Here is a 17,011-nt window from a genome sequence, read left to right on the forward strand (position 1 = left end):
CAGACCAGGAGCAACTGCTCCGATCCTGGCAACCTCCTGTACAACTTAGCAGCTTTTTTTACTTTTATGATTCCTGGTATTTCTATGATATCACGGTAACCGATTAAATATTATATGTAACTAAAAAAAAAAAAAAAACAACTAGATAGGACCTTGTGAGACAGGACCATGTGTTAATAACTGATTCTGGCCCATGGGCTGTGGGTGACAGTGACATGTGTGACTTCGGGCCAGCTGTATGCCCTCCAACTCTCTCTCCTCTTTCCTCAATGACTGAGGAGACCTCGTGCTCCAGATGCAGTAGCTACATGATGATAATGCGTCAGTCAGCCTGGATCCCTGAGCCAGAGTGTGGAGCAGGGGCCCTGCCCACCTACACTGGACATTTTACATGAAGAAGAAATAAACCTTTGTGATGTTAGTCCTCTGAGACTTTGCAGTTGTTTGTTGCAGCAGCAACAAACCTAGCTTAATAAATAAACACATTTTTGTCAGCCAAAACCTGGCATTTTACATGAATACATTGCAGTGTGCAGTTCTTCACAGTAAATTGTAGAGTAGGCTCACACACACCATCTTTTTTGGTCCTTAGAACAATTGTGTACATGGAAATTCCCCCTGGTAAGAGGTTAGCAAGTTTTTTTCCTTACATAAGGACTTCTCTAAAGTCCCCATTTCTATATATATCCATTATTCAGTCAGTCAGTCTGTCTCCTCACTGTACCCAAATTCTACCACCATGATTTCTGAACTGTATTGCATGTATTTGTTCATAATCTGCCTCCCCATACCAGGCTGGAAGCTCCTGGATTCTGTCTTATTGAAGCCACAGGCAATATCTTATAGATTTTGTGTCTATTCCAGCACCTGGAGCATAGTAGGTGTTTTAATGTAGACTGAATGCGTCATCAATTATGTGAAGTAGGCAGGGCAGGTGTTATTATTTCTGTTTTACTGAGCTGCGGTGAAGTTTAGGGATTTGTCCCAGGTCAGACAGCTAGGAAGTGGCAGAGTCTGGGGTGAGCCCCGTCTTCTGGCTAGAGAGCCCTGTGTGGCAATCACTGAGTGTTTCCTGCACAGGCAGTTTTGAGGATCAAATGAGGTCGTGTGTTCAATGGCACTGCTTACTTGGTGAGGAGGTGAGACATGTAAGGCATTCTCAATACTTTTACATTTCCTGTCTCCAAACAGCAGGTCAGGAGTCCCATGTGGTGGTGTCAGAAACTGGAGAAGGGCCTGGCTGGAGTTGGGCACACGTTGAAGAAAGGACCAGGATGGAAGTTCCCTGGAGGAGGAGACCTGTGTGCCCCACCCTCGGCTGCACGAGAGTGCCTGGAGCATGGTAGGTGTCCAATACATTGTTCCATTGAACACACAGGAAACAAGAAAGGAGGCTCCAATGTGAACTCTGAAGGGACGGGCCTGTGAAGGGAGTGGGTGTGTGGGGATCCTGCCGAGGCTCCTTCCTTCCCTCCCTCTGGCTGTGTGAATCCCCTGGGCCCATATGTTGTTTGTCAAAGATGTCGAGCTGGGCTGGTGGGATAGTTTCACTCTTCTGAAAAGCCTTGTAGACACCCCTGTTGGACTCTCACAGCACGGCTGTGCATAACATGGGTCCATCTATGGTGTGGATGGAAGGGCGAAGGGAGCCTCTCTGCCACCTCACAGAACCCCAGCTCCCGGAACTGGGGGGGATTCAGAATTCATGGCAGCAGCACTTGCAGATGCGTTAGCTGAATCTGTGTGCCTACTCCAGGAGGCTGGTTGTGGCTGCCTGGAGCAGTGCATCGACATGTCTTAGCTGGGATCAATTAAAAATAACTGCTGTGGCGAGGAGAGGGAGTGGCGTGTGAATGCCGCAGATTCGCCTTCTCGGATCTCATTTGAATGCCTTTCTCATGGTGCCCGACTTCTACAATTAGAGAGCCATTACTTTGCATTAAGGCCTTGTCTGTCTGTTAACATTTGTGGTATCCACATGGGGAAAGAACAGGTCAAACTATCGCTCTTTGCTGATGGTATGATATTATATCTAGAAAACTTCAAAGATTCAACCAAGATACTCCTGGGATTGATAGATAAATTCAGCAAAGTCTTAGGCTACAAAATCAACGTACACAAATCAGTAGCTTTCATATACACCAATAACAGTCAAGCTGAGAATCAAATCAAAGATGCAATACCTTTCACAATAGTGACAAAGAAAATAAAATACCTAGGAATATATTTAACTAAGGAGGTAAAAGACCTCCACAGGGAGACCTATGAAACACTAAGGAAAGAAATTGCAGAGGATGTAAACAGATGGAAAAATATATCATGCTTATGGATTGGCAGAATCAACATTGTTGAAATGTCTATACTGCCCCAAGTGATTTACAGATTCAATGCAAGCCTCGTTAAAATACCAATGTTATTTTTCACAGACCTATAAAAATAGTTCTCTGTTTTGTGTGGAATCAGAAAAGACCCCAAATAGCTAATGCAACCTTACTTGATAAGAACAAATTGGGAGGCATCAGTTTGCCAGACTTTAAGCTATACTTACAAGGGTATAGTAACCAAAACAGCATGGTACTAGCACAAAAACAGAGACAGAGATCTATGGATAAGAACAAAGAACCCATATATGAATCCATGCTCATATCACCGTCTGATCTTTGACAAAGCAGGCAAAAACATACACTGGGGAAAAGAATCCCTATTCAATAAATGGTGCTGGGAAAATTGGATAGCCACATGTAGCAGGCTGAAACAGGATCCACACCTCTCACCTCTCACAAAAATTAATGCACAATTGATAACAGACTTAAACCTAAGGCATGAAACTGTAAGAATTCTAGAAGAAAATGTTGGAAAAACCCTGATAGATATTGTAGACCGATATCTATAGGCCCTCCAGTTATATAATGGATGTACACTTGTCCATGTCAACCTCAGAGAATATAACATGCTGTGGCATGCTGGAAAGTTCTGGTTGATTGACATTAGTCAGTCTGTAGAACCAACCCATCCTCATGGCCTGGAGTTCTTGTTCCGTGACTGTAGTAATGTCTCACAGTTTTTCCAGAAAGGGGGAGTTAAGGAAACCCTTAATGAATGAGACCTCTTCAATGCTGTTTCTGGTTTAAACATCTCAGCAGATAATGAAGCTGACTTTTTAGCTGAGATAGAAGCTTTGGTGAAAATGAATGAAGATCACGTTCAGAAGAATGGAAGGAAAGCGGCTTCATTTTTGAAAGATGACAGAGGCCCGCTGGTACTGTATGATGAATAGCACCAACACCCACGGCTTTCAGTGTTCACACAGCGGTGATTGTCAGCTGCTAACAGTAAATTAAGTTATTGGTGACTTGAAATACCAAAACATGAGGCATATCCAGTGGTGCTTCTGTGCTTTTTTCCTCCTTGGAACCCATGTGTCAGACGTGTGGAATTCTGAGCTCAGCATTGAGAGAATAAAATGTTATTACCTCTCATCTGACAAACAGGATAATGCAATTCTTTAACAGCTATAGTTTATCTGGCTGAAATAGGCCTAATTTTACATGACTCATGTTATAAAATGTTTTGATGAGAATTTTTAAAACTTAGGTAACATTTCCAAATGTGGGAGGAAAAGACAGATGTGTTTACAAGGGAGTATTTTATTACAACATATTTGCTTTATTCATCTCCCTGTTTTGTGTTGTGTCTTTCCTCAAATATTTTATTGATTTAAAATTAGCCCTTCTCAATTCTTTTTCCAGTGTGTGGCCATGACTCTAAAGGAAAATTTATTCTCTTTAGTGAGTTTTACAAATGGAAATTTGGTTTCAGAATGTTTGATGGAAATATTCATAAGCATTGTACTTTTTATTAGTACATTTCATTTTCATGAAAATGAACTGAATTCTACTTTTGTCCTACTCATGAAGAAAAGGCATCATAGGTTTCTGAAAGAGTTAATGTGTAAGAACTTCTTAACTATCCGGATTTTTAAATTTAACTTTCAACTTCTCTACATTTAGGTAAAATGATTAGGATATAACTCATGGTGTGACTGCTCTATACTCATAATGAAAATATAAATTATCTGGAAGGACAGAAGATAAGCCTTAACCATGTCTGACATATTTTAATGAAATCAATGAAACAAAATTCAGTTTACCTTCTACTAAAACCATATATTTATTGGTTGATTTTGAGAGGAATGTAACAAGTTAATTAGAAATATTAAGCAATCAAGGTATATATAAAACCACTTGTGTACCAAATTAACTAATTTAAGCTATCTGGCCTCACTATTAATAGTTTTTAGTACTGGCTATATAACATATCTTTAAAAAAGTAAGCACTGTACTGGAAAAGTATATTGGCTTTGTTAGGATTGAAGTTCATTAAGCACAATGTAATCATTCCTCCTGTGACTGAAGTCAGATTGGAACCACTAAAGATCCAAACCTTCTGTCTGGTAATAGAAAGTAAAAATCTAGACATTTTTACATTGGAAAGCTTCTCTTTTAACATTATTTCAGAATGCCAAATATTTTCTTTCTAGAATAATATTTATTTTTGTTTTGTTGTACAGCTTTTAATTACATTTCAGAGAAGTGTGATTTTGGGTAGTTACTTATTACATTTTTGAAATGTTTAGTACTCTGAAATAAAGATTTAAATGACTGGTGAAAAAAATTTTTTTTTCTGATTCAACACATATATATATATATATATATTTTACATGCGATACTTTTATTTTAGACATGCAAGGAAAGCTATTTCAGAATCTACTAATTTAAAGCAAGCAGCTGTATACAGATAACAAAAGAAGCAACATTTGGTTACAGCTCAACACACAGCATCCAAAGCAAACAGGCATGAGACAATGCATATTTGTGTGGCATTAAAACCAGATGGATAACAAATTGTGGGGCAGAGGAAGGGATGGAGGAAACAAATGGAAATGAAAGACCAATGTTTCTCAACTTCAAATGTATAATGCTAAATTTCTCATTTGATAGCACATCCAGGTGCTTCAAATGTAGTATATTACAGCAAGAATGGTTAGAATGGAAATAACTCATCTGTATACCTGCCCAACACTAAGTTTGGTCAAAACACATTTTCATAGGTCTTCTTTCAGTGGTAAACCCATTTGATCCTGTTCTGAAGTTATTGTTTAATAACTTACTAAACTCAGGCTTTAAGCTCTCTAGATATAAACAATGAATTATTTGGTACTTTTGCTTTTATAATAAAACATGCTGTATGTTTTATTAAAATATACAATAGTGATCAATATTAAAAGTTTTAATATTCAGAAATATAAAGCAACAGTTAATAAAGCATTAAGTATTTAAATGCAGACTTAATATATTAGAAAGCCATAACTAGTAAAATATAAGTCTTTAGGTATTAAAACTTAACATTAGGATGTTTTCTTTTTCCCTTTCTTTAGAATAGATTCCTTTCAAAATAGGATTTTTTAACTATAAAATAAACTTAGCATTAATATTTTGAAAAAGCTACTATTAAGCAATAGATATTGCAGAAGAGACTTTTCAGACATAGCTTTCTATAAATTCTTAAAGGGATTGTTCGATATTATTACATAGCACAAATGTGATTCAATAAATGTGGTGCTCAATGTTTCCTAAAAACTGAAAGTTTTAATTTTAAGTATTATACAATAGTACAGATTAATTTTGCTTTCTTGTATTATTTCGACATACACTTTTACATGATACATTAGAACACATTAGCTCATATAGATTGTAAGATAATCACACAAAATCATTCCCCCTTGCCTCTCAATATTTGAAGACCAAACTACACTATATATTATGGCACTGCTTATTTTGAACTAGCACTTCAGCTATATTTTCTTTGGTAAACATTTTAATGATTGTTAGGTTTTCTTCCTATATGATTAGTCACAGATGGTTCATTAATGATAACATGCATGTGTTTAAAATGAAATATTACTGAAAACACTCATAGGCCATATTTTGTCAAAATGAGATAAAATCAGTTTCAGACAGGAATAAGCTGTATCAAGATCACATATAGAATGAAAATAAAATGGAAAAGAATTAGGAATGAGAATAGGAAAAAAATACAATCATAAGGGTACTGGTTCTGAAATATTCTGTTATTATCATACAAGATAATCAGTCACTAAGCTGAGGACATTTTCTCACTCTATTTCCTCTGTGAAATTCTGCATACTCGATGAGTAGTCATTTAGTACACAGGGACATTAAAATATTCCTGACGTGGCTACAAAAGAAATACATATATTTTTATACACAGTGTACAAACTGACATAGATACAATCAGATTTCTAGAACATTTAGTTCACAGTACCTAAAGTTACCTAAAACTTAAGTTTTTGTTTGCTTTTGTTCTTTGGTTTATAACTGAGTATTTAACTTCTAGACATTGCCAAGGAGTTCAGATTCATCTTTTATAACTTTACTGTATACGATGGTAAGCAAAATGATGATCCATGTCCTCCAAAAATCCTACAAAATCCTGAAACACTGTATTTACTAAAAATATTCTGAAAAGATTTTCAGTGTAAGTTATCTGGTCAGTACTGAGTTAACTGAAAATTCAGTTAGAATACTCCCTTCCACCAGTGTTTACATTCATCAGGATTTTTATTACATGAAATAGAGATGCTAGAAAAAAAGTGGAAAAGTAGTCACCCATCTGGTACTTGAAGTAGCAATGAAAGTTTTTAACTGGTCACTTAGAGCTACAAAAACCAAAAATCCAAAGAGTGTGACTTTGAGACTAAGGATATTAGTTTTTAAAAAATCCTCCAGATAGATTTTAAAGAACTCTCCAGATTTGTCAAATGTATATGACTACAAATATATCTAACAAGATGTTTCTCGCATCACAAGGAAGAAAATGTAACCTGAGGTGAGGTTAGTAAAGTGACCCTAGAGTGTCTACAGATGGACTTCTATGGGCTCCAAGAATTCCCTGAAATCTGAGGCAAAATTACGTACAAATTTTCCTGGGGAGAGGGCTCATCACCCTTGAGACTCTCAAAGGGATTATATGCCCCACCAGAAGGTTTATGACTCCAAAAGTTTAAAACTGCTTATTTGAGTGTTTTAAAAGTATCCTCCTTTTCATATTTATTCAAGTTGGAACTTTTAAATTTTGAGCTATAAAATCATATAAACTGTTCCAAAAAAAAAAAAAAAAAAACAAAAACCTAATAGATCCCTAAACTTATACAACCATTAAATACAAAAGTATCTGAGGAGGAAAGTCAGTTAAATTTTAATCCTCAGATAATTGTTAGGGTGAGTACCCTTTCAATAATTCCCAAACATTTTAAAGAGACAGTTGCCCTTTTTCTTCCCTACTCAGAATAAATTATAGTGGAATGAAGAAGCAAATTAAAATAATGCTATTCATAATAAATTAAACTCCCAAATGCTTCATTTTCTTACAGAAGCTCTCATTTTCATAGGAAAAGTCTACTTCTGTATCAATGGTATTAGCAATTCACAGTACTTAATGAGTACTTTTTTGTCAGTGAACGTCTGAACATATTTCAATATTGCATGCAAAAAATAAATTATAAGCCCTGATGATGGATCATTATCAGAGCAAAATTCCCTAAGAAAATATAAGTTTAATGAAGTAATTGGGATAATCCCTTGGAACTTAATATAATTATAGACTTTCCAGGTAATGCTAAAACATAAATAACAAACTTGCCAAAATAATAATTACAAACTGAATTTATATATCCTACTACGTTTTGATGCATGTCAGTACTCCAGCACGTATTCTGGTACGCTTTCTTACACCCAGTGAAACTCCTGCTGTGAAACATATTCTCTGATTTCTCCTGCAGTAGGTCGGCCTGCTCAATTGCTTTAAGGACATTTTTCTTGGATGTTTCCTGAACTTCTCTTCCCAAAAGAAACTCATCTAAAATAAAATAAGCCTTCTCAAAATTAAAGATGATATCAAGTTCACACACACTGCCAAAATACTTGGCAAGTAATTCCACATAACGATGAATTATTTCCAGGGTAATTAATTCATTGTCCTGATCCTCAATAGCACAGCAAAAATACAGACTAGCATATCTTTTGTAAACAATCTTCAGATCGCGCCACTCCAGGAAGCTGCACATTTTCGGTTTCCTTGCTAAAACGGTTTGAACAAGTTCTCTTGTAATCTTTTTCTTTTCTTTGTCTGATAGCAGGACATACCATTTCTGCAGTCGAAGCTTTCCCTGACGACTAAAAAACAACATAAACTGCATCAAGCCCGGGCGAGGTGACAGGCAAGGAGCGGAGCAGACAATGGCATCCGCCGCCACGCAGGGGGCGCCCAGAGTCCTCGGCCGCCGCCGCCCCCGGCCGCCGGCCCCTCGCGAAAACGCCCCGCAAAACTTGAGGCGATTCCCGAACCACAGGTGCCGCGGGGCTGTCGCGGAGCCCGGGACTGGACCTCACATCCCGGGGCGTGGCGCGGAGTGGTGCGCAGGGCGCAGACGGCGAGAGGTCTTTAACATATTTTTTATTTCACTTTTTTCCATTTCTTTATAAAACAGTCATGTCCTCACTAGCAGCTCTCTCCCCTAGAGTGGGGGAGGGGTGGAGGAGGTTGGGCACCTCCAAAGAAAAAGGGGGAGGGGAAAGGCCCGAGGTTACCTCTGGAGGTTCTTTCGGGCCTGTTTCAACAATGTGTCAAAATCAAGGGAATCCAATTTGCTCTTTACAGGTCAGTTGCAGGGTCAAAGTCTTCCGGGCTGGAGTCAAGATCAGAATAGCTCCTCTTGCAGAACTGCCTATGGCCCCCAAAGCAGAGATCAGAGGGCTGCTCATCTGCCTGCCGCAGCTTGTGGCCACTCTCGATGGCTGCAAACGCCTCCTCAGCATAGCGGTAAGTGACGAAGCCATAGTTGTCACCCTGGACACGGAAGTGGATAGTGCATTCCTCAATTTCTCCAAAAACTGAGAACCTCTGTTTCAGCTCTGATCGAGTCATGCGGCCAGGTATCTTCCCAGTGAGGACCACCCTTCTCCCTTCTGTTGCACGCTCCTTCTGCAGCACTCTCTGCCTTTGGTAATGGTTGGGTGAATGGTAAGAGATGTACCGCCACCTCCTGCCACTTCTCCGCAGAGGGGGATGGGAAGCGCAAACGGCTTCAGGAACTGGATGATGAGGATGAGGAAGATGAAGAAGATGATGATGAAGAGGAAGAGCATCTTCGGGAATGTCTGGAGGAACTGCAGCTGGACCTTCGCCACCTCCTGTGGTTGGGGGCAGAGGGACCTGGGGTGGGATCAGGATGAGGAAGATGATGAAGAGGATGACGAGAAAGATGCTTCGCCGGTCTGGTTGGACCCACAGCTGACAGAACGACTGCTGTGAAACCAGCAGTGAAACGCCACACAGTGAAACCAGTCACCACCCCAGAGACAAACCGCAGAGCGTGGGCAGGGGAAGCCCTGGGCTCCGGCTCCCTGGCAACCTCCCCTCGCCTGGCTCATCCTCCCGGTAACCCCGGTGGCCTGTCGTGGGACATGGGCGTCGGTGAGACACCTTCCTCCAGGGACTTGGCTCAGCCGGGCTCGAAGCGCCCGTGGCGCAGCGCGAGGGACCCGGGCCAGCAGCCTGGGCCTCCGTCTCTGCCGGCTCTGTCGGGGCGCCCTTGAGACTGGCTGTGCCCCCGGCCTCCCTCATCCGCTCAGCTGGCATCAGGGCCCAGGATCCGGATTCCCGTCCTGTGCTCGGAAGACCAAGCTGCGGGGACCAGTTAGGCCCCCGACAAGGATGGGCCACCGTCTGCCCGTGGCCCTGGGCTCGGCAGGGCCTCCCCGACACTGCGACCAAACAGGGCGTTCAGGTCCAATGAATGACTTGTCTGCTGTGGCAGGCTCAGCCCCTCCAGGCACCAGGCCGGGCCGAGGAAGAAATGACCTTCCAGACAGCCCAGGCCCCCGTAGGAGTTGTTAGCAAGTCTCAGGAAATAAACCAGAGTTCACCCCCAACTCCTGGGGGCCTGGGATGTGGTATGAACCCCCCCAACTTCCACTCAGGGGGGTCCCCGCTGTTGCTTTCAGGAGCATCGGGCCCATTTAGGAATGGAGCTTCTGTCTGAATCTTTTCCCGGATTCGTCTCTGACCGCCGTGTAGCCTGATCCAGTTCCCGTGCCAGGACAGTGGCCTCGTGGGGGTAGGAGCGTTGCCGTGTCCGAAACTGTTTTTCCACCTCCGCCTGCCATTTCACCCAGAAACCATGCCCGAGAACCAGAAGGTTCCACCACTGGCCTTTGCCCTGGGTGGATGGGTCTACGTGAAGCCTGGACCCCTGCCAGGGGAGGTCTGCAGTCTTCACGCAAATCCCACGGAGCCCCACGTGGGGGCAGAGCATGGTCTGCTAGGGTCTCCACCTCTGCCAAAAGCAGGAAATGGGGTCTTGCCCTCCCACCAGCCCTCCGCTTTCCAAGGTACCCCAGTGAGCCTGCCGACCCTGGCCTGAGGGCCTCAAGCTGCCTCCTACCCTTCTCCCCAGAGGAGCCTCTGAGACCATGTTGTTGCCCCAAGGGCACCACCAAGCCGCCAAGGTCCCACAGTGTGGAAGGGCCCCAAGCGCCCACCCCACCAGTCTCCTGCACACCTACAGGGCCACAATTAGAAACCATGGGACCCGGGCAGAGCCACCCTGGGGGCCTCAGCCCAGCAGTCTGGCCTCCCTGGCCCGGCCCCACCCCCTCCACCCCCCCCACCCCCGGGTGCCTGCCGCCTGCTACTTCCCCAGTCTTCAGGGCTGCCTTTCTCTCCTTAGGGTCCGGCGGGCCCCAGCAAAGCCACTTCCAGGCCCTGCTGAGAACTCTGGGACCCCCGAGAGGTCTGGGAGAAGGTTACGCTGGTGTAGCAGGGCCACAGCCTGCCAGACCCCCACCCCTGTGTCCTCCCTCCCGGCTGCTGTGCTCAGAGGAGCAGGGCAGCCCTGAGCTCTTGCCCCCTGGGAGCTGCAGGGGACAGGGCAGACTCGGCCAGCCACCGAGGGCACAGGGTGTCTCAGGCTGGTTTTGGTCCACTTTCCCCACTTTTAATGAGGAAATCAGAGCTGCTCCATGTTGGGGTGAGAAGAAGTAGGGTGGTCAGCTCTCCCACCCGACAGGCGGAGAAGCAGGGCCACTCCTGAGACTCAGAGCTGGGTCTCTCAGGCTGCCCAGCAGCTGTGACCACAGCACAATGTCACCTGGAAACAGGAGCTTCTGATTGAGGCGTGCTGTGGATTTGTCACTGCCTGTAGCCACGGATCGGCCCCTGCTTGGAAACTGGATGTCACAAGCACTGCCAGCGGGGCCAGCACCCTCCACGGAAGGCCTCATCCACCTCTGTGGCTCTGTGGCACTTTGGAAGTGTCCCATGGCTTGCAGGAGCCCAGAGGCCTCCTTCTCTGGGGTGTCTCTCACTGACTGTGATTCTCAGTCGGGGCGATTCAGGATTCTGCCCCCCAGGGGACACTGGGCTGTGTCTGGGGACATCTATGGTTGTCATAACAGGGGCAGCTCCTGGCATGGTGGGTGGATGCAGGGACACTGCTCAGCACCCAGCTGCGCCCAGGACGCCCCATTGCTGAGAATGCTCCGGGCCCCAAATGTCCACAGTGCCCTGGGGCAGAGACCATCCCCAGCTCATAGGAAGACCTATGGCAAGTGACAATGGATTGTGCACAAGGGCCAGATGGTGACAGAGACAGAGTCGAACTGACAGAAGGGAGGGCGCAAGAGGCGCTCGCTGTTTGACCTGCAGGCAAGGACCAGGAGCAGCCACCAGAGCTCGGACATCTGGCTCCCTAATAGCACAAACAGGTTTCTGTTTAAAAAAAAAAATAGCAAAACTCCAAAAAGAAAAAAAAAAATGGAGGCTGGGGCTCAGTATGTGGACCCTGCCCCACGCGCTGTGTGTGCACGCTGCAAGGACCAGCAAGCTCTTGGCACCTTAGTACAGGCCTGCCACCTTTATGTCCACTCTGCTGATCAATCAGCCCCAGTATGCCTGGCTGAAAGAGCTGGGGCTCCCCGAGGAAAATGAGGGTGTGTATAATGGAAGCTGAGGAGGCCTGAGAGAGGTTATTATCACCTATTGTCCTGCTAACAATGAACCAATAGCAAGAGTTCGACAGGCCAGCATGGCAGACTGTGAAGAAACTGTAAAGAAAGCAATGGAAGCATGGAAAGTCTGGGCAGATATTCCTGCTCCAAAGTGAGGAGAAATAGTAAGACAGATTGGTGATGCCTTGCGGGAGAAGATCGAAATCCTAGGAAACTTGGTATCTCTGGAGATGGGGAAAATCTTAGTGGAAGGTGTGGGAGAAGTTCAAGAGTACGTGGATATTTGTGATTACACTGTTGGTTTGTCACGGATTCGGGGACCTATCTTGCCTTCTGAAAGATCTGGCCATGCCCTCATCGGACAGTGGAATCCCATAGGCCTGGTTGGAATCATCACTTTGTTCGATTTCCCTGTGGCGGTCGCTGTATGGCTGGAACAATGCCATTGCCATGATCTGCCAGAACGTCTGCCTTTGGAAAGGAGCTCCAACAACTTCCCTAATTACTGTAGCTGTCACAAAGATAATAGCTAAGGTTCTGGAGGACAACAAGCTGCCTGGTGCAATTTGTTCCTGGACTTGTGGTGGAGCAGATATCGGCACAGCAATGGCCAAAGATGAGCGAGTGAACCTGCTATCCTTTACCGGGAGCACCCGGGTGGGAAAATAGGTGGCCCTTATGGTGCAGAAGAGGTTTGGGAGAAGCTTGTTAGAACTTGGAGGAAACAATGCCATTGTTGCTTTTGAGGATGTGGACCTCAGCTTAGTAGTTCCATCAGCTCTCCTTGCCACCGTGGGGACAGCGGCCAGAGGTGTACCGCTGTGAGGCGACTGTTTTTACATGAAAGCATCCATGATGAGGTTGTAAATAGACTTAAAAAGGCCTATGCACAAATTCGCATTGGGAAGCCATGGGACTCTAATGTTCTCTTTGGGCCACACCTCACCAAACTGGCAGTGAGCATGTTTCTTGGAGCAGTGGAGGAAGCAAAGAAAGAAGGTGGCACAGTGGGTCTCACCCATGATGCATCCATTGCACACACAGAGACTTTTGCTCCAATTCTCTACGTCTCTAAATTCAAGAATGAAGAAGAGGTCTTTGCATGGAATAATGAAGTAAAACAGGGACTTTCAAGTAGCATTTTCACCAAAGATTTGGGTCAAATCCAACGCTGACTTGGACCTAAAGGATCTGACTGTGGCATTGTAAATGTCAACATTCCAGTGAGTGGTGCTGAGATTGGAGGTACATTTGGAGGAGTGAAGCATATGGCAGTGATGCCTGGAAACAGTACGTGAGAAGATCCACTTGTACCATCAACTACAGTAAGGACCTTCCTCTGGCCCAAGGAATCAAGTTTCAGTAAAGGTGTTTTAGATGGACATTACTCAAAGTCTTCTAGGCATTCCTACAGCTGCTTCTGAAGAAGATAAAGAAAATTAAGTTTTGCCTGGAATAAATGCATCATTTTGAATATGAAAAAAAAAGATTAGTAGGTGCATTGGAGACTCACACTAGGAGCCTTCTAAGGCCAGAGGTTGAAGCTTCTCTTCCAGCTCTGGGATCAGTCCCAGAGCAGGCCCTGCCCCCAGGAGTCTGTGTGTCTGCTCTGTTCTTCCCATCCATACTCCTTTGGGGGAATCACGAGAGAGTTCGGAGGTTTGACGAGATCCTGAAGGCCAGTGATGGGATCATGGTGGCTTGTGGTGATCTGGGCATCGCGATTCCTGCAGGGAAGGTCCTCCTTGCTCAGAAGATGATGATTGGGTGGTGCAACCGAGCTGGGAAGCCTGTCATCTGTGCCACGCAGATCTGGAGAGCATGATCAAGAAGCCCCGCCGCACCCGGGCTGAGGGCAGTGATGTTGCCAATGCAGTTCTGGACGGAGCCGACTGCATCATGCTGTCTGGAGAAACAGCCAAGGGGGACTACCCTCTGGAAGCTGTTCACATGCAGTGCATGATTGTGTGTGAGGCAGAGGCCGTCATTGCAATTATTTGAGCAGCTCTGTCACCTGGGGCCCATTACCAGTGACCCCACAGAAGCCACCATGGTGGGCGCCATGGAGGCCTCCTTCAAGTGCTGCAGTGGGGCCATAATCGTCCTCACCAAGTCCAGCAGGTCTGCTCACCAGGTGGCTAGATACCACCCACGTGCCCCCATCATTGCTGTGACACGGAATCCCCAGACAGCTTGCTAGGCCCACCTGTACCATGGCATCTTCCTTGTGCTGTGCAAGGATGCAGTCCAGGAGGCCTGGGCTGAGGATGTGGACCTCCGGGTGAACTTGGCCATGAATGTTGGCAAGGCCCGAGGCTTCTTCAAGAAGGGAGATGTGGTCATTGTGCTGACTGGGTGGCACCTTGGCTCTGGCTTTACCAATACCATGCATGTAGTACCTGTGCTGTGAGGGACCCCAGAGCCCCTCCTCCAGCCCCTGTCCCATCCCCTTCCCCCGACCCATCCATTAGGCCAGCAATGCTTGTAGAGCTCACTCTGGGCTGTAGTGTGGCACTAGTGGGCTGGGACACCAGGGAGAAGATTAATGCCGCTGTGAAACATGGCTATTTGTAGACTCTGCTCAGCTGGGGTAGCTCAGAGCCTGCTTGCCCATCATGTGGTCCCACAAGCAAGGGACAAAGGGGGAATGCAAGACTGTAGGCCCCCAGAGTCTGTGGCAAGAGGGCAACAACTCCTTCTCTTTTGTATACCTGCTTTGGTTTCTGTAGAAAATGGATGTGCAGAGAAGTCCCAACCCTGACCTGGGGTCAGGAGACAGCTAGCAAGAGTAGGGGCCTTAGGGTGTGGGGCAGTGGTTCCAGTTTAAGCAGACTCTGGCCCTGGCCCTAACTTGCTTTCGCAACCCCACGGCCTCCCTTGCGCACTGTGCTCTTCTGTCCTGCACTCCACTGACCTGTTGCTGCAAACACTCCACCCTCACCTTCCATTTTCCCTACTACTGCAGCTGTCTCCGGGCATGTTGTTATAGAGCCTACCTGTATGTCAATAAACAACAGCTGACGCAAAAAAAAAAAAGAAAGAAAGAAAGAAAAGAAAAGAATTTAAGAAGACCCCAAAAGCAATCACAGCAACAAATAAACGGGACTTGATCAAATTAAAAAGCTTCTGCACAGCCGAGGACACAATGGATAGAGCAAATAGACAACCTACAGAATGGGAGAAAATATTCGCGTGTTATACATCTGATAAAGGGCTGATAACCAGAATCTACAAAGAACTCAAGTAAATCAGCAAGAAAAAAATCAAACAACTCCATTAAAAAGTGGAAAAAAGACATGAAAAGAAACTTTTCAAATGAAGATAGACTAATGGCCAACAAACACATGAAAAAAATGTTCAACATCTCTAACCATCAAGGAAATGGAAATCAAAATCACAATGAGATATCACCTAACTCCAGTGAGAATGGCTTTTATCGAAAAGTTCCAAAACAGCAGATGCTGGTGAGGATGCTGAGAGAAAGGTACACTTATATACTGTTGGTGGGGCTGCAAACTAGTACAATCTCTATGGAAAGTAGTATGGGGATACTTCAAAGAACTAAAAGTAGACCTACCATTTTATCCAGCAATCCCACTACTAGGTATTTACCCAAAGGGAAAAAAGACATTTTATAAAAAAGAAACTTGCATTCAAATGTTTACAGTAGCACAATTCACAATCACAAAGATGTGGAACTAACCCAAGTGCCCATCAATACATGAGTGTATTAATAAAATGTGGTATATGTATACCATGGAGCAATGCTCAGCCATAAAAAAAAAAATGGTGATCTAGTTTCTTTTGTAATAACCTGGATAGAACTGGATACCATTCTTCTTAATGAAGTATCTATCACAAGAATGGAAAAACAAACACCACATGTTATCAACACTAAATTGTAACTAACTGATCAACACTTACATGCACATATGGAAGTAAAACTCAAGGGAAATAAAGTAGGTGGGAGGAAGGAGGAGGGGATGGATAAATTTACACCTAACGCGTACAACGTACACTAACTGGGTGAAAGGCACACTTCAAACTTTGACTCAAACTGTACAAAAGCAAATTATGTAACCAAAACGTATGTAGTCTGGTAAAATTCTGAAATTAAAAAAAGAGGTGAAAGAAAGAAAGAGAGAGAGAGAGATAAAAAGAAAGAAAGAAAGGAAGGAAGAAAGAAAAGGAAGGAAGGAGAGAGAGAGAAAGAAAGAGAGAGAGAGAGAGAGAGAGAAACAAACAGAGAAAATAAATCATGGAATCTGAATTTATCTTACAAAAACCATTTATTAAAATATATGTGTGTCAGAGAGGAGCTGCAAGAAGGTATTCAACAATTCAGTGATTGCAAAAAAAGACCATTATCAGTTTTGCTTGTTCTGGAAAATGCCACACACCAGTAACTCTTAAAATAAACAGATTTTACCACCTCACGTAGGATATGTTTAGCAGACTGTCTTCCAAAGTGGCAGCTGCTGAGAGGCAATTGGAGAGCAGGTCAGTTTGGTGGAAGGTGGGGTTGGAAACTCGAGGTGTCCCCTGCAATGGGAACACCAGGGGGCTGCACGTATGGAGGAGCCAATACCGGTGGGAGGGCACAAACCAGCTCTACTCTTTCTTTTGGTTAGAAGCCACCAACTCTTGATACCCCACCTCCAGTGGCATGGTTGGTTTGTCTGTAGAGGACCGAGGCTCCTTTGTGGGAGAGCCCTGTGCTCCTGGCCCTGTTGCTCGTTCTCTGTGGGCTATGCCACTGTCACCCACTTCAGGGGGTTGACCTGGGGGTAGAACCGAGGTTGCAACTCCCTCATTTCTTCAGACTAAAAACTTGTTGGGTTCACTGGGCTGGAGTGCAGGGAGGTGGGTGGGGATCACACTGCTAAGAAGAATGAGGTAGTTCACTGTGTTGATAACAAGTC

At 44.6% G+C, this 17,011-nt stretch overlaps 1 protein-coding gene and 2 pseudogenes across 1 annotated transcript; 2 read left to right on the forward strand and 1 right to left on the reverse strand.

The window, feature by feature from the left end:
• Positions 1–6,222: 6,222 nt before the first annotated feature.
• LOC138387170 (AP-1 complex subunit sigma-2-like) lies at positions 6,223–8,278 on the reverse strand. The gene is made up of 2 exons (XM_069474062.1): positions 7,855–8,278; positions 6,223–6,260 (listed from the first exon to the last, which is right to left on the reverse strand). The coding sequence occupies exons 1-2, from the start codon at positions 8,276–8,278 to the stop codon at positions 6,223–6,225; spliced, it is 462 nt and encodes a 153-aa protein (XP_069330163.1).
• Positions 8,279–11,914: 3,636 nt separating this feature from the next.
• Positions 11,915–13,562, forward strand: LOC138387171 (alpha-aminoadipic semialdehyde dehydrogenase-like; annotated as a pseudogene).
• On the forward strand, positions 13,549–14,499 carry LOC138385937 (pyruvate kinase PKM pseudogene; annotated as a pseudogene).
• Positions 14,500–17,011: the final 2,512 nt, after the last annotated feature.

Source organism: Eulemur rufifrons, chromosome 7 (genome assembly GCF_041146395.1).
Source record: "Eulemur rufifrons isolate Redbay chromosome 7, OSU_ERuf_1, whole genome shotgun sequence".
Taxonomy (NCBI): domain Eukaryota; kingdom Metazoa; phylum Chordata; class Mammalia; order Primates; family Lemuridae; genus Eulemur; species Eulemur rufifrons.

What these genes read in the sequence shown, in the direction of transcription:
- LOC138387170 (XM_069474062.1), bottom strand. Translation starts at nt 8,278, where the DNA reads ATGCAGTTTATGTTGTTTTTTAGTCGTCAGGGAAAGCTTCGACTGCAG. An exon ending in GCAGGCCGACCTACTGCAGG is followed by an intron (nt 6,261 to 7,854) that starts AGAAATCAGAGA and finishes TATTTCTTTTGT; the next exon opens with AGCCACGTCAGGAATATTTT.